Source organism: Nelusetta ayraudi, unplaced genomic scaffold, assembly GCF_046127955.1.
Source record: "Nelusetta ayraudi isolate G7.1 ecotype Tasmania unplaced genomic scaffold, CSIRO-AGI_Nayr_v1 ptg000008l, whole genome shotgun sequence".
Lineage (NCBI taxonomy): Eukaryota > Metazoa > Chordata > Actinopteri > Tetraodontiformes > Monacanthidae > Nelusetta > Nelusetta ayraudi.
The window spans coordinates 4,698,428-4,718,463 of record NW_027466058.1 but is presented as its reverse complement, the minus strand read 5'-3'; the positions used below and the strand labels follow the sequence as shown (position 1 = coordinate 4,718,463).

The 20,036-nt window shown below is 46.4% G+C and overlaps 4 protein-coding genes across 4 annotated transcripts in view; 3 read left to right on the top strand and 1 right to left on the bottom strand.

The window, feature by feature from the left end:
* The first annotated feature begins 67 nt into the window (after positions 1-67).
* On the top strand, positions 68-3,231 carry LOC142883738 (zinc transporter ZIP9). Its single transcript, XM_076018886.1, has 7 exons — positions 68-357; positions 1,182-1,287; positions 1,505-1,672; positions 1,755-1,811; positions 2,142-2,227; positions 2,306-2,440; positions 2,530-3,231. The coding sequence occupies exons 1-7, from the start codon at positions 262-264 to the stop codon at positions 2,854-2,856; spliced, it is 975 nt and encodes a 324-aa protein (XP_075875001.1). The 5' UTR covers positions 68-261; the 3' UTR covers positions 2,857-3,231.
* Positions 3,232-4,102: 871 nt separating this feature from the next.
* On the bottom strand, positions 4,103-6,428 carry LOC142883734 (uncharacterized). Its single transcript, XM_076018874.1, has one exon. It carries the CDS (start codon positions 5,860-5,862, stop codon positions 4,144-4,146), a length of 1,719 nt encoding a protein of 572 aa, XP_075874989.1. The 5' UTR covers positions 5,863-6,428; the 3' UTR covers positions 4,103-4,143.
* Positions 6,429-7,145: 717 nt separating this feature from the next.
* nsmce4a (NSE4A component of SMC5/6 complex) lies at positions 7,146-10,076 on the top strand. The gene is made up of 10 exons (XM_076018875.1): positions 7,146-7,485; positions 7,909-7,989; positions 8,157-8,287; positions 8,464-8,615; positions 8,895-8,994; positions 9,128-9,218; positions 9,309-9,403; positions 9,494-9,542; positions 9,644-9,729; positions 9,825-10,076. The coding sequence occupies exons 1-10, from the start codon at positions 7,293-7,295 to the stop codon at positions 9,891-9,893; spliced, it is 1,047 nt and encodes a 348-aa protein (XP_075874990.1). The 5' UTR covers positions 7,146-7,292; the 3' UTR covers positions 9,894-10,076.
* A 722-nt stretch (positions 10,077-10,798) lies between these two features.
* Positions 10,799-20,036, top strand: part of tacc2 (transforming, acidic coiled-coil containing protein 2) — a 44,205-nt gene continuing 34,967 nt past the window's right edge. The window contains exons 1-2 of the mRNA XM_076018871.1: positions 10,799-11,102; positions 18,505-18,749. Coding sequence (XP_075874986.1) covers positions 10,992-11,102; positions 18,505-18,749 — 356 coding nt within the window. The 5' untranslated portion in view covers positions 10,799-10,991. The remainder of the gene's footprint in view (positions 11,103-18,504; positions 18,750-20,036) is intronic.

The following is a 20,036-nucleotide window of genomic DNA, read 5'->3' as shown; positions in this document are numbered from 1 at the left end:
GTAATTACACTGTGGGCAGTGCGGGCGATGCTGCAGTCCCCAGTGTGCCACACTAGGTGTCGCTGGTGCGGAGGCAAAACACGCTACCTTGCAGGCTGTGTTGGCGGAGCCTGGCGGCGGGGGAGCGACGTGGAATAGAACGGCAGAATGGAAGTCACAACAAATGCAAGCCAACCGCACGATGTGAGCGGACCGTCTTAGAAGCGTTTCTGAAGACTAACTTGGAAGTAGAAAAAAAAAAGACAGAAAGAAGTCGTCGCCATGGACGGAGGGCTGGCTATCACAGTTATATCGGTCGCAATGTTTGTAGGTTGTTTCCTGCTCGGATTTATTCCGCTGCTTTTCCGACTCTCTGAGGTGAGTGCTCTGTTTGATGGCGATGCCGTTTTCTCACACCACTAGAGGGTATCCCTCGTGTTGAATCCGTCTTATTAGCCACGGCACTTATTGCGGCGTTCGATCCGAGCTAACGCTAAGGACGTAGCGAGGTTTCACTTTTACGGATTGTCAGTGAACGCACCGGTCATCTCGGGGAGCGTGCACCATACCATACGTCGTAGTCGTGACTGAAGTCCAGTCTGAAACTGGCAGCACAATAGCGCGCGTAAAGGTTAAACGCTTTTAGGGTGTGTTAACCTGCCTGCTACGGAAGCGCATTGCTGCCATACTAGGAAAAAAAAGAGAAAAAAAAACAGGGCTCGGTCTGAAGTTTTTGCATTATAATTTTCCACGTCAACAAATCAGAACGAAACCAAATAAGGCATATAAACGGTACTATGGCCTATTTTATGCCCCTCTGTTATACATCTGTTCAACAAAGTATCATTATATTTAAGTACTATTTTAAGTAATTATCTTCTGATCTTCCAGTTACCAGCAAAGTGAAGGAACATTTAAAATGAAAAGTTTTTAACAATGCAACTTCAAATTCATATTTGTACTAAAGCAGCCTGACCTCCATGGTCCATCATATATTAACATAGATGGTCTTATTATGAGCTGACAACCAAGATCCCCCATGCCATTCAATCGTGCACTTTATTTTCAGATATCATCAATCTAAATTGCCTTTCGTGTCAGCCTTTGTGTTCTGTGACCCAACACCTGATTGTATTGTAATGAAAAAGCAGTGGGAGCTTTTGTTTTGGAAGCATGAGCTGAAACCAAGTGTCGGTCTCTAGAGAAGCCTCCAGCTTGTTTCCATCCTGGGGGCGGGCCTCCTGTGTGGCACAGCGCTGGCCATTGTCATCCCAGAGGGAGTCAGCTTACTGGAGGAGTCGTGGTCAGGTGAGCCTTTGGTTTTGATTAAACTGTGAATCTCAACTTCAAAGAACAAGCCGTCTCTCTCTTATCTCTGCGTGGTCATTGTGTGGAAACACAGACCTGTGAATACAACCCCTTGATCGTACCAGCAGGGGATGAAAGAGGCGGATGTGTGTACCACCCAACCTTTAAGTGTTTTGTGTGGGTTGGATCACAAGTGTCCTTCATCGTCTCTCTGCAGCCTCCCACTCTGCGGGCGTAGCGCCACCTGGCCTGAACGCCAGCGAACACGCCGTGACCTCTGCAGACGCGGGGCCCCCTCCTCGCTTCTTCATAGGGTTGTCTCTGACGTTGGGCTTCACCCTCATGTTTGTGGTGGACCAGCTTGGAGGTTACCTGAGCAGTCATGGTATGTTTGGGAAAATCATCCTATTGCTCCAATGCTGACTGTCACCTCCACATTCATGTTTATAATCAAAGTTTCATTACAGACCGCGTGAGCACCGTCGGCATAACGGCCACTCTGGGGCTGGTGATCCACGCAGCAGGTGCTGACAGCCTATGTTTTTTTTGTTGCTCACTTCCGTTAAGCTGTTCTCGCTCTCTTCTCTTGCAAATCACATGAGTGGTTGTGAAACTCGTGTGGCTGAGCATGTGACGCTCTCTGTGGGCTCTTAAGCTAAGTTTAAAAACTCTTGCGCAACACTGAGGTTTGACCCAACACATGTAGTTTGGATTAAATGGAATAAAATAGTTCTGTTTATGGCAGTTTTATTTTTTAATAGTTTTATTAAAAATGAATGAGGTAAACACCCTAACACCGTACCGTGGCGAGGCAATGAAAACACAACCTTACTCAGACTCTTGTTTGCACCCAGCTGACGGCTTTGCTCTTGGTGCGGCGGTGGCCACCGGGCAAGTGACAGTGCAAGTGGTTATATTCCTCGCTGTGGGGTTGCACAAGGTGAGCTTTTAACTTTTGAGGGTAAAATGTACATATAATGATGCCAAACCTTGAAAAATCTCTTTTTTTCCCCTGCAGGCGCCAGCAGCTTTCGGCTTGGTTTCTTTCCTCATGCATTCCGGCTTGGATAAGAGGTACATTCAAGGACACCTGCTGGCCTTTTCGGCTGCCGCGCCCACCGTCGCCATCGCCACCTACTTCATCCTGCACGCGGTGAGACGGGTCGCCGGCCGTTGCGAATCTGACCAGAATATATTGGTGTTGAGATGGGTGTCGTGCTACAGCTGTGCCTTTCGTTGCAGACGGGCGATTCGACCAACAGCCGGCTCGTCGCCACCGGCGTGGGAATGCTCTTCTCGGCCGGGACTTTCCTCTACGTGGCCACGGTGCACATCCTCCCCGAGGTCAGCGGCGGCAGCAGCAGAAGCAGAGGCAGCAGCAGAGGCAGCAGCAGAAGCAGCAGCAGAAGCGACAGCAACAGCAGAATGGAGCAATCCTTATCTGACCTGCGGCCCATCTCCAGAGCCAAGCCTCATCAGCATGAACCCATGGGGCTCCTGGAGAGTGTCACCCTCATACTGGGGGTTGGACTGCCAATAGTGCTGGCACTGGGCCTGCAGGACGACTAAACCTGCCTCAGCGGGGCAGAAACTGGTCCAGCTACTGTCTGGATCTGATATTTGACACTTTCTCTATTGCAGATAAGACTGACAGTGAAAGGTAATCAGGCTCTGAGTGCAATGAAACTTTCCCAAGTGGTTCTTTAAGTCTGAAATCATGCTTTTGGCAAAAGATCATATCGGGCATTAACCTCGCTGCCTATTGTGTGATCCAGTAGCTCCAAACTCTGTTGTTCCTCCATTTTTATCGACTTCTGTTTCTCTTTAAGCTCTTTGTTAAACAAAATGGTTTATGTAAAACAAAAACACGTCCTTTTTGAAATCCCTGCAATGGCCAACGTGCCTGATAATTTATTATATCATGATCACCTTTAAAAACAATTACATATACATACAAACATTTGTTGCAACATTATTAAATGGGAAAAGTCAAAAGTTCTGAATGTAAACAGCACTCAATTCGACACGTGTTTTTATTCAAGTGTGCCGTGGGATTTCAATCCATAAACAGAAAATAGAAAAGTGTGTTGGAAAAGCACTCTAGTAAACACTGACTAAAGTCACACACAAACGCAACACTCAGATAAGCATCAGCTGCCCCTCTGGCTGAACTGTTCAGCGCCGCCCATCTTTGACCTGGAATTTTTCCACCAATCCCTTTTCTTATCTGTGCTCCTGTGTTTGCTAAAGGTTGTTTTTTTTATGCATTTAAAAACACAGACGTCATCCTTCAAGCAGACCACCCAGTTGGCACCGACGTGAGAGGTGCTGCTAGATGCTGTACTTTTTTGTTGCATGCGACTTTGGATTTAAATTTAGTGCTCAGAGGAGAAAATAAAACCAAAAGAGGAAACACAGGGACTTGCAGATTCAAATGTGCTCATTACTAGACAATCCCTGTGTTCTATAAGGCCGTGAGCCTTGTGAAATGAAACTGCGAGGCCGAGCAGGAGTGTAACGGTTTCATTTGAGACCTGGATAAGCTATCGCAACGGCTGAAATTGAAACTATTTGGCATGACATCAAGAATGCTGCAGCAACACGTGGTGGAATTGGGACTGGGTTGGCCTGCTGCACCTATATAACCCGTTCAGGAAGCAGTTTTAACAGTTAGACACTCCTTCCATTTTCCTATTCATCCACATTCAGGCGTATTTGCTACAATCCTAGAAACTATCGGAGGAATCTTGCTTCTTCTTCTTCTTCTTCTTCTTCTTCTTCTTCTTCTTCTTCTTCTTCTTCTACAGACTGCCCAAACTGTTCCGTTCTGTTAGCCAGGAGTTGCCGGAGTGAAGCTCAGAGTTTCATGCAGCTCATGGAGGCGCTCAGCTGAGCCTCCAGGGCCATCTGGTCAAAGGTCCTGCGGTGCGTCTGCTGCCTCACCCGCTCCCTCATGTGAAAGGAGGCCCGCGCCAGCCTCTGTCCCTCCTCCCTGACCTGCTCCCTCTCCCTCCGCAGCGCCTCCCTCCTGCCCTCCTTCAGCGAGGCGCGGCTCCATCCGGCCCGCCTCGCCTCCTCCTCCTCCTCCTCCATGCGGCGCCGCAGCAGCTGGTGGCAGAGCTGCCGGTGCTCGTTGCGGCGCCGCGCCTGCTCGGCCCGCTCCCTGCTCTGGGTCAAGGCGTGCGCGGACGCCCTCTCGGCGCGCCTCTGGCCCAGCTGCGCCAGGATCTGCTTGTACGTCAGGTCCTGCACGTCCTGCAGCTCGGCCCGCAGCCTCGCCCTCTGGACCTGCTCCCGCTCGTGGGCCGAGCGCTCCTGCAGACCCAGCAGCTGCTCCCGGGCGAGGCGGGCCCGCTCCTGGGAAGAGCGCCACAGCTTCCCCTCCGCCGCGCTCCTGGAGCGCGCCTCCTCCTCCTCCTGCTGCTGCTCCACGTGCTGCCTCAGCAGGACGTGCCGCAGCGTCTCCCGCCGGTTCCCCTCCCTCAGCCTCGCCCTCCTCCTCCTCTCCGCCGACGCCCTGCTCCTCCCGGCCCTCTGCTCCTTCTCCACGGCGACCTTCCTCTCCCGCTCCAGCCTGCTCTCCTCCACCGCCTCCTTCTTTCTCCTCAGCCTCTCCTGGCAGCGCTTGCGCTCCTCCGCCTCCCTCTGCGAGGCCTCCCTCTTCTCCCTGTGCTGGGCCTCCACCTCCTCCCTCAGCCTCCTCCACCGCTCCTCTTGCACCAGCACCTCCCGCCTGAGCTGAACCGCCTGCTCCGCGTCCCTCCGCTCCCTCAGCCTCCTGCGGGCCTCCAGCTCCTTTTCCCAGCGCTGCACGCTCCTCCTCAGTTTCCTCCTCCTCTCCGTCTCCGCCCGAGCCCGCCGGGCCTCCTCCTGCCTGCGGGCCTCCTCTCGCTCCAGCTCCTCGTGCTGGCTGAGCCTCAGCGAGGCCTGCGCCTCCCGGTGCTTCACCAGCATGAGGGCGGCGATCTTGCGGTCCCTATCCGACACCGTGACGTGCATCTCTTTGTTGATGTCCTTTGCGAGCCTCTCCACTTGAGTCTCCGTGCTCGGAGAGCATCTCAGGTCTCCCAGGCTAATGCTGCCGACTGCACTCTGGGTTTTTTTGCGCGAGTGTGTCGCAGCGGAGCAGGTCGACCTGCTCGCAGGCTTTGATTTGACGCAGAGGTCTGCATACTTGACGGATCCATTCAGTCTGTCCACCGGAGGCTCTGTCCGTTTGGTCCCAGGCGTCACCTTCAGGTCTGAGAGCTGACTATCACGGCTCGGCCACCTGTCCACCTCCGCCTGGATAATCCTCTCCCTCTCCTCCTGACACATTCCCAAATGCTTCTTCCTCTCCTTCTCGTAGGATTCGTGCATGGCCCGCACGGCCTCCACGGGCAGCCCGTTCCGCTCCGCAATCAGCTCGTTGAGCGACTTGATGAGGAGTTGGACGGGTCTGATGCCGAGCCGCGCGCACGACTGCAGCGATCGAGGGCTCGTTAAGACGTAGCGGCTCCGCTCGGCGTCGGCCGAGTCGAAGTTGTTCAGGTCCAAACGTCGCCCCGGTTGCGGGCCGGACCGCAGCTCGGCCATAGTCCAGCTGTAATTACGCGGTTCTGAGTCGATTTAACCTGCAGCGCCGCTCTGTCAGATGCGCCACAATATGCGCTTCTGCTCTGGCGCTCCCGCACGGTCCCGTAGCTTGGACTGCTTGATGAGGTCACGAAGGGATTATCGCGAGGCGTATAGCGCGTCTAATTTTGTCTTGAATGTCAATCTCAGTTGTCAAATACAAACAAACAAACAAACAAAAATGCATTTTATAACCCGGTTAGATTATTCAAATAATCCTAAAGAAAGTTCAGACGGAGGAGATTAGAGATTTAGATAACAACTGATCATTTTCTAATAACCAAAAAAATTATAAATCCAATAAATTTTAAACATCAGAGTTGAAAAGAAAAGCAGTCCACAAAAACTTATAATGCAGAGGGAAAACTACACGCTGCCACAGTTGGTTTGGTTGTCAAGCTGGAAGTGACGCCTCTCGCTACCATGACAACAAAACAACGACGGTTGAAGAGGGCCTCTGGCGTGACAACGTGATCGTCGGTCTCAGAACGCCCTCTAGCGGGCAATCACACCCTGGTCTGAAGCAATGGGCGGGATCAAGTTGCCATTGTTGCTGACGAAATTGGCTATCGCCCTATGGCGTTCTACTATCCGCTCTCACTGAAGTTCGCGTTATATTCCTCTTAGATATCCAACGCTCGGAACTCTACCGATTGCAAAAAAACATTTTTTGTTTTTGTTTTTGTTTTGTTTTTTTGCCGCATTTATAAATGGCTTAGCGGGTTCGTAGCTCATGTCTCCTCTGTGACAAAGGTAAATTACGCAAGATCATGACTTCATGGCAAAAACGAAAATAAGCCTGTGAGAAACCAACTTCATCGTTAACATTGAACACTTTCTGGCACGCCTTGTCAGTCACACAGGTAAGTTGCGTTGATCCTTAGAAAGATGACCGATGAGTCGATTTAACGTCGACCAGAACCAAGCCCACCCACCAGCTAGTTTATTACATGGTGTATGTGTGGGGAATGGCTAAAGAATGAAAACAGTGCCTCCACATTAGTCCTAGCAACAACTCCAACTGCTAGCTAACGTCGTGTGTTACATTAGCAAGGAGGCAAGCCATCAAACAGGATTGAAAACTGCCAGTGTTTTGTTTCCTTTTTTGTTTATTTGTTTTTGGCCGTATTTACTTTTGCAACTGTCCGCTTTAGCTTTGTAATGCCAACGCTTCGCCCCCACAGTAAGCAAAACCCTATGCTAACCACTACTTCGCTAACTTGCGTCAACCGGAAACCGATTAGATTTAACAGGACACCGTAAGCGTTTCCGGTAGTGACGGAAGACGACTAAACATAACTTTGACTGTTATCGTGGTTCTTGCAAGTCAGTAGCAACATGCGTGTGCATACAAGATTTTCTGGCGTCACCCGTCAGCTCACTAGCTAAAGATGAAGAGGAGCAGAGCGGCCTGTGATGACGACACGCCCCGGCAGAATGGTTCGGCCGGCCAGAGGACGGCGGAGCTGCAGCCAAGTGATGGGGAGGAAGGTGGACCTCGGTTCCTACCCGCTGACGACGACAATCCGGAACGCAGGAGGGAGCTCCGAAGCAAATACAGAGACCTCATCAACTCAGTGCAACGTGAGTAGCAGACAGAACAGACAGGTGGGGAATGTGGTTGTTGTTGTTGTTGTTGTTTGATGACATCACCAGTGACAGCCTTTACCATTTTGGTGGTCGAGATAATTAAACTATAGGTGCATATTTTGCAATACATAAGATATGCATGCACACTTATTGATGGTAGATTGGATTCAGATTTAGTGTCACGACAAAGTAATGCTGCTTAGCATCTAAAATAATCCATATAAGCACTAATAATTAGCAGAATAATTTAAAAGTACAGTACTTGTGTTTTTTTTAAAAATAAAATCTTGTCATTTTGTCTTTACTTCCTCCCCATGTGTTCCCTATGGCTCACAGCATCCCCAGCATTTTCCTTCTGCAGGCAATGTCGTGAACAGGCCATTGCAGATCGTTGATTTGATTTACTCTTGTTTTCAGAGAATCGGGAAGACATGCTGTGTCCATCCAACAACAAGCTAACCGAAGTCTTGGAAGAGGCTAACAAACTTTTCAAAGATGGTAGGTCTACCCTAAAATAACCAAATGGGAAGGCCGGTCTGATTTATCTGTGTTTCAAAATTCAAGGCTCAATTTGCATCTCGGTTGATGTGCGAGTGGGAGGCAATAGTCGTCATGCCACAGCCCCAACCTCTGCATCAGCAAGGCATCTCTGTGTTCCTCCGCAGTGACGCAAACGAGAGAAGCAGCTCTGGACGCTCAGCTCCTCGTCGTGGCCACGGATCTTGGCAAGGAGAAAGCCAGCCAACTTTTCTCAGAGGGCAACTCCTTTGATCCATCTGTATTTGCAGAGCACCTTGTGAGTGGCCTTGTTGTGAATGAAATATATATTAAAAGTTTAAACTCGATGATATAATCTTCTTTAGAACTGATAAAATCTTTCATCATATCAAATGAGACGTCAGAAAAAAGGGATTTGCTTGAACTCTGTTAGTCCTGTTCATCTTTTTAAGATCTCTCTGTCTCACATGACAGCTGTCCTTCATGGGTCTCAATCGGCTGGAAGACGGAGAGGAAGAGGAGCAGAATGGGGTCGCGGCTGATGGCTACCTGCCTCAGGATGCGTGGCACGGACTGGCCAGAAGGGCCGAGTGCTGCTTCAGGACAGCACCTACCTTCCACTACATGTGAGCAACTCGGCGTCTTACGGACCAGCCGTGACCTAAATTGAAAGATGATGTATATTACTTTTGTGTTTACTGCTTTGCCTTCTAGATTTTTTTTGAGTCATGAAGTGGCGGTTTACTTATCAAACCGCCTCAGAGAAGATTTTGATTTATAATTTCTGTTATTTATTATCAGTTTGTGCTTTTTTCTTTGTTGATTTTTATTGGGAAAATGGATAAAACGTCCTTTAACAAAGTGTACGTATTATCACTATTACATGAATACATTTATTTCATCAGGATGGGGTCGTTCTATGCAGAGCCGCCCCCTCCCAAGCAGCGAGTAGAACGGCAAAGAAAGGCGCCCAGTAAAGAAGCCAAGAGAATAATGCCAACCCAGGTTGGTAAACACAAACTTGGACAGCTCCACTCAGTGACATGCACTTATACGCTAGTCTTGTTGTGAGGATTGTCTGAATCCTGAGAGTACAGCTTTAGATATTTACCGCGGTGTGCTCATATTATGTTGTCAGCTGAAGAAAATGGATGACTCCCATCAAGAAGCCACCGAGAGGGAGGTGGAGCGGATCCTCGGCTACTTGAAGAGTTATTACCAAGATGATCGTATGTTTAAAATCACACCCTCCTTGAATGTCAAATCTCATAATTATTGTTTTTTTTTTATAGTTCTGTTTATCTCTGTTTCCATCTCAGCAAACTCTCCGATTTCATACTTCGAATTCGTCATTGACCCCAAGTCGTTTTCTCGGACGGTAGAGAACATTTTCCACACGTCCTTCCTCATCAGGGTGAGCAGTGTGAGCTTGGGTCTTTTTCATTTAGGCGTGTTCGCCCTCTAGTGACTGCGAGCAGACGTGACGGTGTTATTTGTTTTACAGGATGGGTTCGCCAGAATGTACCTAGACAGTGATAAACTGCCTTGTATAGGTAAGAGGGCCCTGTGTTGTTTGTTCTTATGATAACTTCAGACTTCCAGTCGAAACGCTGCTAGTTTAAAGGTACACACCGCTTTTTGTGGTCTTTTTCAGAGCCCGTTGAAGAGGGAGCTGCAGAAAATGGAGAAACGACAGCTCGTAAACAGTGTATTGTCTCTCTCAGCCCAAAGACATGGAAGGTCACTTGCTTTCGCTGTGTAATCTAGTTAGTAAATACTGTAAACCAATCTCAATTTGTGTGTTTGGTCATAATACTTTTCTTCAATCTCACCAGGAGCTCATCGAGGCCTACGACATCACGGACACAATGATCCAGCCTCTGAACAACTCACAGGCTGAATGAAGGACCTCGTTTTGTGTGCTGCTTTTAATTCATGTTGCTTTTAATTTTTAAAGATTAAAGAATAATTGTTACAATTTTCTAAAAGTTAATAATGTCTCATGGGATTAACAGGTATCCATCTTTGTTTTAAATTTTTAAGATTTTTTTTTTTAAGTTGAACAATAAAACACTTTTTATATTTCATTGCACCTGTGAATGTGTGTGGTGTCCTACAGTTGTACTCTGACCATTCAAACTAGATTAGAAACATTTTGTAAATGTTTTCTATTGGAATACTTATATATTGAACCTTAATGAATGAAACCTTCCAAAATATGGGGGATAATGTCAAATAAAATGTTAGTCTAGCCAGCAGCTTTGCCACAGCATGCTGAACTACTTGTAGTAGCTTTGTTTTGTCATCACGCCAACTTATAGAAAGTAAACGCATTACAAAAGTAATTCACATGCACGCCAGTTATGCTGTAGGTACCATGTTACAGTTCTTCATCATGAAGGGAAATTGTCAATCACATTTAATGCACTAAAACCACACACACACACACACACACACACACACACACACACACACACACAAAACATTTAAACCAAATACTGAATTCATTCTGAGTTTCATCTCTCCTGCTCTAGTTCTGGCTGAGTGAGTCAAACACGATGATGTGATTTTCGATGGATGAGTGCATTGGTACCATTGTGCGTCCTCATCGTGACGATACGCCATCCTTCTCATCGCCTGGGTCTTTTTTTTTTCTTTTTTAAAGGGATAGGCACCGTCTTTGCTTGCCTTCTATCTGCCTCTCTCTCTCTCTCTCCTCCCGTGGGAATTCTTCCCTCCAAAGCTTCGCTGTGCACAGTCTCGCTGAGGTGCGAGGCAAAGCTGAAGCTGAAGGGAGGAGCTCATTTCAATTCCTGCAGAATTCCTTATGTAATCTGATTTTTATGCAGCAATGGCCTGGAAATATATGTCACGGGTGCACCCGACTGGCAATGCAGCGCGGGAGCGTTTATTAGTCACTGAGCACCGCATGCAGGCACGCTCTTGCTCTGTAGCACCACAAATCTGACTTGCTCTGGCGATGCTTGGTCTGACCGACGAGGATGCAGTTCTGCAGGAAGGTGCTCTGCCAGCCGTGTAGTGCCAGAGTCACTTCACCGGAGGAGGACATGGAATACAAGATGGGGAGCTGCATTGGAATCTCACAACGGCAGGTAAAACGGAGGAGGAGAGGCAGCCCGCGCTGGGCAGAGTGCAGCTGCAGCCTCAGCAGCAGGAGGCATTCAAGAGCAGCCTGGGAGGGTGGGAGAGGGGAGGTTTACTCCAGTGTGTGGAGGAGGGAAGGGCTCAGCATCAGGAAAGTGGTGTGCAAATAGAAGGTGCAGAATGGGAGGCGTGTTGTTAAGAGCAGACAATGCTGATGGACGTCTTGAGGGGCTGGGTAGTGTGGAGTCTTGGAGACACAGCTGAGGCTGAGCGGAAGGCAAGATTGGGATGTGGAGTCTGCCGCTCTGTGTCAGAAACAGATCAAACCAGCTTTATTTATAGGGCTGAAAACAAGCCTGGCATCCCCACAGGCTTTGCAGTCGGCTGGAAGTGGACTTTGATAACTGCAGACTTGAAAAGGAACACAAAGTACCTTTGCTCTGGGAAAATATAAACCTGGCTACTCTGCATTGTTTCTCTGCTACCCCTTGCCAGTTGTCACGTTATTATCGCAGGCCTATGGTGCATGTGTAAACGTGTGTATGTTTGTACGTGTGTGTGTGTGTGTGTGTGTGTGTGTGTGTGTGTGTGTGTGAGAGAGAGAGAGAGAGAGAGAGATGGAAGACACACTTTGCAGAAACAGGTTTAGATGACGAGAAGATTTGCAACAGTTGCATGAATACTTAATCCACTTTTACAAAAATCAAATCAGGAAATCAGACCTTTGTGATGCCACAAACAGCGTTGATTCTTCAGCCAGGTTAGCGGCCCCCAGGGAAGGTGCTTATTACAACATCTCCAACGGCTTTGTGCCCACTTAGTTTCTGTGACCCTCTAGTCACATGGACGATATTTAAAAGAGCATCACCATTAAGGAAGATGCTAGAAGCAATCGTTATCCTGGAGGGCTGGAAACAAAGGACTTAATATGCTCTTTAGTGGCAATCTATAGGAATCATTATAAAATAATCAGTTGTGCTAGGCTGCCCCACCACTAGTGCAAGTGTTGACAAACATAACAAGCAAGCACAGTCATTTACGTAATGAGTAGAAAAAAGCATCCTGACACCTCATCCTCCTTTTTGACACCATGCCCCCTCCACCGGCCCTCAGCTCCACTCCTTCCCAGTCCCCTCCCTCTCCACTCAGTTATTGCCCATCTCCTCTCCTGTGCCCCCAGTCCCGTGTCCACCCTCCACCCACTCCTTTTCCCTGCTTGCGTTTTAAAAATAGCAACAGAGGGACCGGGGCTCCTCAGAAGAGAGGACAGAAACAAAAACAGTGGCCTTGAGTCTGACAGTAAACACACGGACTGGAGCCGGGCCTGTGAACAGCCTCAGTGAAGCGCTGCGTAGGAAAAGGTTGCTGGGCTCTAGTGGTGAGTAGGTTGGGCGTGCAAAATATGGATTGCTCTGCTTTTTAAAGGGTTCCTTCAAGAGGAGGCGGCTCAGAGCATGTGTTTAAACTTGTAGTGTTTGTTACATTGTGTTTTATCACTTGATCATTGATAAATCCTCAGAACAGGGACCTTATCATGAACCATATTCTCTGCTTCCCTCTGGCTTCCTGTCAATTGCAAAAGAATGTAAAATAAAGCTCTTGAATGGCACGAAACACTGACTTCTATTGCATTGAGAAACAGTCTGCGTCAGGCAATGTGAGACCATCGTGATTACAAATGGTGCCGCGCAGACTTCACCTCCCGCTGGACGTGTCAAAACAGAGACGGCGTGTTGAGTCCTTGAAATAGAGGTGAGAGCTCACCTGGCAACCGTCTAAACATATGAGTTGCTTCGGCGCGCTCTGTGGCAAGTTGCCTTGAAACACCGTCGCCTGTTAAAGTGCAAACATGTCCACTCCACAGAGTGGTGGGGTGGGGGGCTGAAATTACACCCCATTCACACTTGCAGCAAAAGAGCAAGTGGAGAAAGGGCAAATAAATATGTTCCCATAGGATCTGTATTTAAAAATAAAACAAACAAAAAAACATTAGTGGTTCACGTAGACACATGCATTGTCTACAACGTGCGTTAGAAATTGTGCACAAGGCTGGAATAATGTCTAACAGTGGTGGATGGGGCTGACATCTATTTATAAAGTCTTACACATTCAGGTCAGTGCTCTCTGACTATACACAGGGCCGCTGTATAAAGTCCCCGCAGTCATATGAGGAACACACAAACAAGTCTCCTGTGACACAAGAGCGCACCGGGCCAGCTGCAAATCAGAGGAAGTGCTTCTCCTCTGAGACAGAAGAGGTGCTTTAACAGCCTTTCTGATTGGTTTATGGGAGGAAATACGCTGCCTGTGGATTTTTGTCAGGGAATAATGCAAGTGTGAGGTTCTGTTATCAGCCAAGAGACAACAGAAACAGCTTTCATCTAACCACTTGGATTTGTATGGCCCTATCACAGGTGTCATGTATGAGACAAATGACTCACATCTCCTGCACAAAGTGACAACTTGTACTCTTTAATTCTGGGAGGTGACGCCATCTGGTCTGCCGATCAAAGTAGCAGAAGTGTGGTGTGAATAATGTACCCAAGATGTCAAGTATCAACTTCACTCTTGCTTTCGTCTCTCTCTCTTTTAAATGTGGTAGTGGGGAGATCTTGAACACACACAGGGCCCTAATCTCGAAAACAGCACACACACACACACACGCACACACACACACACACACACACACACACACACACACACACACACACACACACACTTGTCCTCTACTGCTTGTTCAAGCTCATACCAGAGACCTTTAATCCCTCGCAGCATGATTGTATGACTGCTCAGGGGGGCTCAGGTCCCCTACTCAGTGCTCACCCCATGTTGTTATTGTTTTTTTGTCTTTCCTTCAAGGATAGTGGTACGCTAAAGGTCCCCTTTTCTTGCAGTGTTTTAGTGTCAGATGATGTGGATGTGAGAGGCTGTTCAGGGTCACTTGCGGCCCAGAAGCCGACTGAGTCATGGGGAATGAGAGCAGCAGCACAACCGAGACGTGGGTAAGAACAAAATCACCAGAATGGGATTTATTGTTTGATTTATTATTATTATTATTATTATTATTATTATTATTATTATTTTAGAGCTGCTGCTGTCGCTGTGCTGTGCTGCTGGACTAACATGTCTAACTCTTCCTTGCATCATGGCTATTTGCTGGCTCTAGTAAAGGTTTTGGAAGCTTGTAGAGTTCTAGAAGTATCTAACGTGACCACAGTTTACTGAGACGTGCCCTTTGAGCACAAGGCTCAGAATGTTGTGTATTTTTTTGTGCTTATGGGTGATATCGGCACTCATTCCTCCCCGTCAGTAGATGACACACTTCACTGTGTTGATGTATTGGGTTGCCAGGTTGACCGACACGACAGGCTACTTATTTTGAGTTTTTAGACAAGATATCTTGTGTGGCCAAAAATTAGCTTTCATATTTATTTAGAACAAATAATATTTACGTTTTTGTAGAAAAATTACTCCAGCATCATATCACAGTCCTACCAAGCATTAAAGTAATGCTTTTAATACCGAACTGGACGTAATCGCCACTGATACTAATGTCTAGTAATGATGCTAGCCGACGCCTGAACCGGATGTTTCTGTATTGCCGGTTTAGTTCAGACTGCATGTCTTTTGGCTGGATAACTGCTGAGTGGTATTTGCAGTGTGCTTTTATTTTAGCGGAGGTGTCTTACCCTAAACCTGGCAACTTCTGAGGTCGGTAACGATACATAAATAAAACTAATCACCAGTGTAGTTAGGTTAATGGTTCAGCGTTTTTTTTGTGTGCCAAATTTATCTCTGTAAAAAACATCTTTAGGATACTTCTACCTCTTCTAACAATAACAAAAACATTAGACATAACCTATTTCGTTTTCTTTATTAACTTCTAATACTTTACGGTTATTAAAATTCCAAATGGTGGAAAAACATCACCATGTGACTGCGTTTAACTCCTGGAATTTGGGATTATCTTAATCGGATTAATGTAAACACTGGTCTAATGAACATCTGATCCTGGCAGTGGACCTGAGTGACTGTAATATTTCTACCTCAGCCTTGAACAAACAAAGAAAGTTTTCTTTTCTTTTCTTCTTCTTCTTCTTCCCCATAATTATCGATTCCCCCAACAGCCAGAAGAGGGCGCTGCCGAAAGCGTTGTTCTGTTTCCTCCACCGGAAAGTGAAAATGTCAAAGTACAGGTACAGATCTTTGTGTGAGTCGATTCCTGAATAACTAAGTCAAATGCATGTATAGCAGGCAATTAAATAATAGTTTGTGTCATTCTAAAAAAAAAGTTTAGAACATTTAAAGCCTGTTTTGTCTGTATTACTTTGTGAATGGTCCTCTAAGTCAAAAATTGTTCTTCAAAGATAGACAGCCGTGTGGCACTGATGGTCATTTTAAGCCTAACTCTTTTGACCCTATTCCGCTTAATTGTAATTTCACCGTTACTTTTTTGAAAGTGTCTAATGTCAGATTTGTTTTTGTTATTGCTTATAGTTCATTTGGAAATAATGTAATATTAAATTCAGTAAACAGACATTATTTTAAAGGGCAGATGTATTTTAATGGCAAGAGGTTTTTTTTTGTGATTTGGTGATTGATAAAATGATTTTTGATGTCTGTACGTAAGCATGTGTGTACGTAACCAAAGCCTGCTTGGAGTGTAAACTGACCCTCCCTCTTGGGGTCACTGCAGGCCCGACCCTTGGCCTCATTCCCAGCATTCACCTGCAGAGGCATTGTCAGTCAGTCAGAGCAGCCACTCAGAGCAGGAAGGGGAGAGGGGGAGGAGTCCTGGTTGGTTATAGGAAAGGACGGGAGAGGGAGAACGGATGAGAAGGAGGAGGGAAGGAAAAAGGAGGAGGGGACAGATGTAAAGAGTGGAGAGAACAAGGGGGAGGAGTGTCTCAGTGAAGTCAGTCCTGGCAGCAAGCAGTGCTCGTGTATCTTCAGGCTCAAAATAGTGTGGATCCGGGTGGATATTTGTCAGGGGGAGTCGTCGGAGAAGGACTTTGTAAAAAAGGGAGGAGGAGGAAGTTTGCTGAGTCAGTCCCGGAGAGGAGGGAGCATCTGCATCAGCATGTGTTGCAGTGTGTTTGTGTCCTCCTCCTGCCCCTGCCTCCATTATCTAGTGGGATAGCAGGAAGCACTGCGCAGGAGAGTCACCTTCAGCTCGGAGGGTAAGTGCCAGTGGGATTGAAGAGAGTTTGTAGTTGTAGAAATGGTAGTAGTGGGGCAGTGCCGGGAGTGTGCAAGTGTTTGTGTAAGGAGATCCTGCTCTTGCTTAGTCTCCGCCTCCTCACCACAGCCATGTGTGGAGCGTTACAGTTGTGTCAGCACATGGAGGCTGAATCACTGAATTAACAGGTACTTATACTGACGGACTACTAGAGCTGCAGTTTCCATGCAACGCCCCTTTTGTTTATGTGGGTTAATTGTTAACTAAAACAGTCTCTGTGCATTGGGACTCGCACAAACTTTTTGAACACCCGTGCACAACTGCCAATGATCAGAGCCTTGGAGTTAATGGTGGGAATGTGACATCTTCATTCAAGAGCTCCTCTGTGTGTGTGAGCTTTGTTGATCTGGTTTCCGCCGTGGCATGTGCAGCCCTTGATGAGAAGGTTAAAGACAGGAAACAGGAAGCTCAAGTCAACAGACGGCCAGCTCCCATGACTCAAGCTCTTCTCCGTCTAGGTGTGGAGGATTTCTGTTAATGCTATGCAACGGCAGGTATGAGGGAAGTCAGCAGTCTGGGTAAAAAAAAAAACGGTCCCTCCTGCACTTTCATCTTTTAAATTCTTTTCCCTGTAACTGACAGCATATCTAGGTTTTCTTTGAAAAGGAGCTGTTGAAGTCTAAATTGGTACATTTAAAAATAACACAGCTCTGGCTCTGCATAGACTTGGAGAGACTGATCACATTGAAACAATATAACGCATCGGAGGTCTTCTCCTTCTTCTGATTGTGTCTTTGTTGAGGCATCAATCCTGTTTTGTGTAAAAGTCAAGACATATCTGTTAAGTGTCTGTATTCAGAAAACAAACAATGGAGATGAATGGAACTAACAAGTAACGCTTTACACATGGTGTCTTCAAGACAAAAGAGTTCTAATGTCAGTCTAGCTTTAAAACAAATCTGCATTTTCAATAATTGAAAGCCGTTTTAAGAAACAAACCTTAAACAGTGACTGATTAAAACCTGTCTCGACACACACACACACACACACACACACACACACACACACACACACACACACACACACCAAACTGTGACGTAAAATGTTTTAATATTAGCATGACTTTAAGGGCCAGGGTTAATTTGTCACCACACGTCTTGATCGTTTCTTCTGCTCATGTGCAGTTATGTTGACAGTGTCTACTTGTTGCACCTACATTTTAAATGAACAGATAATGTTCCTAATCTCAAATAAGGGGATTTGTCTTTATTTATGCCAGTCGTCCTGAGTGTATGTTAAGTAAGTTAAGTTAAAAAGTTTGTAAAAAAAAAAAAGTCCTAAGAGCACCAGAAGTTCCTTAACATCTTGTGTGCGCGTTTATCTCCTCACTCTTGTGAGGCTGCATGTTGTACTTTGACATTTGTTTGCAACTTTGCCCTCACGTGCATGGCCTACACCCGACTGGAAGGGAAACATACCCACTGTAAACAGAGGACACTCTGTCTGACTGACTGCATCACGATGCTGCACTCTTGTGCTGTGCGCTTGCGCTTACCGATGAAAAGGTCCACTACTTCCACAGCTTCTCTTGCCAATTAGTTCGAATTTGAAATGTTTTTCTTCTAGAAAGTGATTGCTTGTAAAATTTACACTACTACATACTTTTTTTAAAAAAAAAAACTATGATAAACGAGAGACATAAAATGTTTTGCAGGCCACTTTTTATGATGATTAACCTGACGAGTTATTCTTGACTCCATCAGTCCTGCAGAACGGGTTTATCTATAATTACTCACATGAGGATCAAATGTTTTTTTAATTTTGTCAGTAAGCTTCCTCATTCATTTTTTTTAGACTGTTTTAAACTCCACTGACTAAAATGTGTGCTTTTCTCTTTGGTTGTGTGCAGCATTTGAATTCAACCCTGAGACAGCCCTTGTTGTAATTCTGTGGTGACAATCTTATTTCGATTGTTAATAGGTTAAACCAGTTGTGAGACGAAGACAAATTGTTGAAAGGGCACTCTTTGCTCGTCACTGAATGGCTGTTCAAATACCACCTTACATATTACTACCAACATGGGCGGGTACTTTTGCTCACTTGTCACTGGCTGTGGGAATCAGTTCTTCCCATCTTGTCCTGCAACATGCTTTACTAAAGACTCAATCATGTCGAGCGCTGCAGACACTCCGGCGAGTTGTTCAGAACCTGCGCATGTGTTCGTCCCACAGGCTGAAGCACGAGCGGAGAGTTTGACCCAGAGGGACGACAGGGCACTGCTGGCCGAGGCCACCACCAGCCAGCTGAGTCTGCTGTCCCACCCGGTCCTCCCAGACATCCCGGTCATCGCTGGAGTGGAGGAGAGCCTGAGCGCAGCTGGAGACCTCGAGGACAAGGAGGAGCTCGAGTTCCCTCACGACCTTCTGCCCAGCCTTGACTTCAGCAGCGAGCTCAACATCTGGGAGTCGTCGCTGAGGTAAGTTAAAGGAATTGGAGGCGCGCACACACACACGCACACACACACACGCACATGTGCACACACCAAGAAAACAATGCAGGAAGTAGTAATTAACCCTTTGCACAGCACCCAATGAGTTCCATTGAATTCTAAAGTTTCAGTCTTTGTCGCTAGTGATACTGGCGGATGTCAAATACTTAAAAAAATAAATCCAAGTTTCATGTTTAGGATGCAAAGTCAAACAAGTTACCATAAGCAGTAGGTGTCCATCTGTATAACAAATAGAAAAGAATAAACATACACTTGGCCACATAAGAATACAGCAGTATGGTTATACTTATCAAAATTCAGACAGTAGTCATGAGGACCACGTAAACGTAAATAGACTAATTTGAAACCCCTCAACTATCAGCAAAAAGCAACAAATGTTTACTGGGTATTGTAATTAATAATAAGCCTGCTGATATGAATACATATATTAAATTAAAAGAAAGATTTAATTATTTTAGCTTGAAATTACAGACTAAGTAGTCCTTGACTGTGCTCTTTTATGTGCTTGTTACATAATCGATCACTCACCAATTTTCACAACAAGCTTTATATTGTGAGTGCCCTGCATGAGCCATGAGACTCAAATGAGTCTGTGGCCTTTTCGTCAGCTCATTATGTCTTCCTCGGTGGTTTAAAGTGGGCCAGACTCAGCCGGGAAAAAGTGACGACATTTCCGTCTCTGCATAAATCATTAGGGAAAACAGCATGAATACACCCAGACAGTTCTGATGAAGTGAATCCACACATAATGTGTTTCCGTCTCTCACAGACCTTTATTGTCTGTCCATTTTTTCACATCACAGAGAAATATGGACAAAAACTCCATAATGCCAGTATATTAATTTTGAGCTTCCTAAGTTTAACCAGAATGTCTCATCAACTGCACTCAAGGAATTGAAGTACTTGCAGATTTTGGAAGCTGTAAGGGATCACATTTATATTACTGTGTGCTCTTCTATGCGATTGATGTGATAATGATTGGCTGCACATGTGAGTGTGTTTCTAAGCATCTGTCCCCATGTGTGATGCGGGTTTGCTGGCAGAACTCATACAAGTTCAAGCGAAAGGAAATGTGAGGAGGTGAACCCCCTGCTGGCGGGTCTGCAGCATCACACGGAAGCCAGTCGACCTCTGGTTTTAAATACAAGGTACCACGTGGACTTGGATTATGGGATGTCTGCTGACACGATAAAGAGTAGAATCAGGAAGCATGGAGTGAACAAAAAAAGAGCAGCAAAACAGGCTAACTTATAC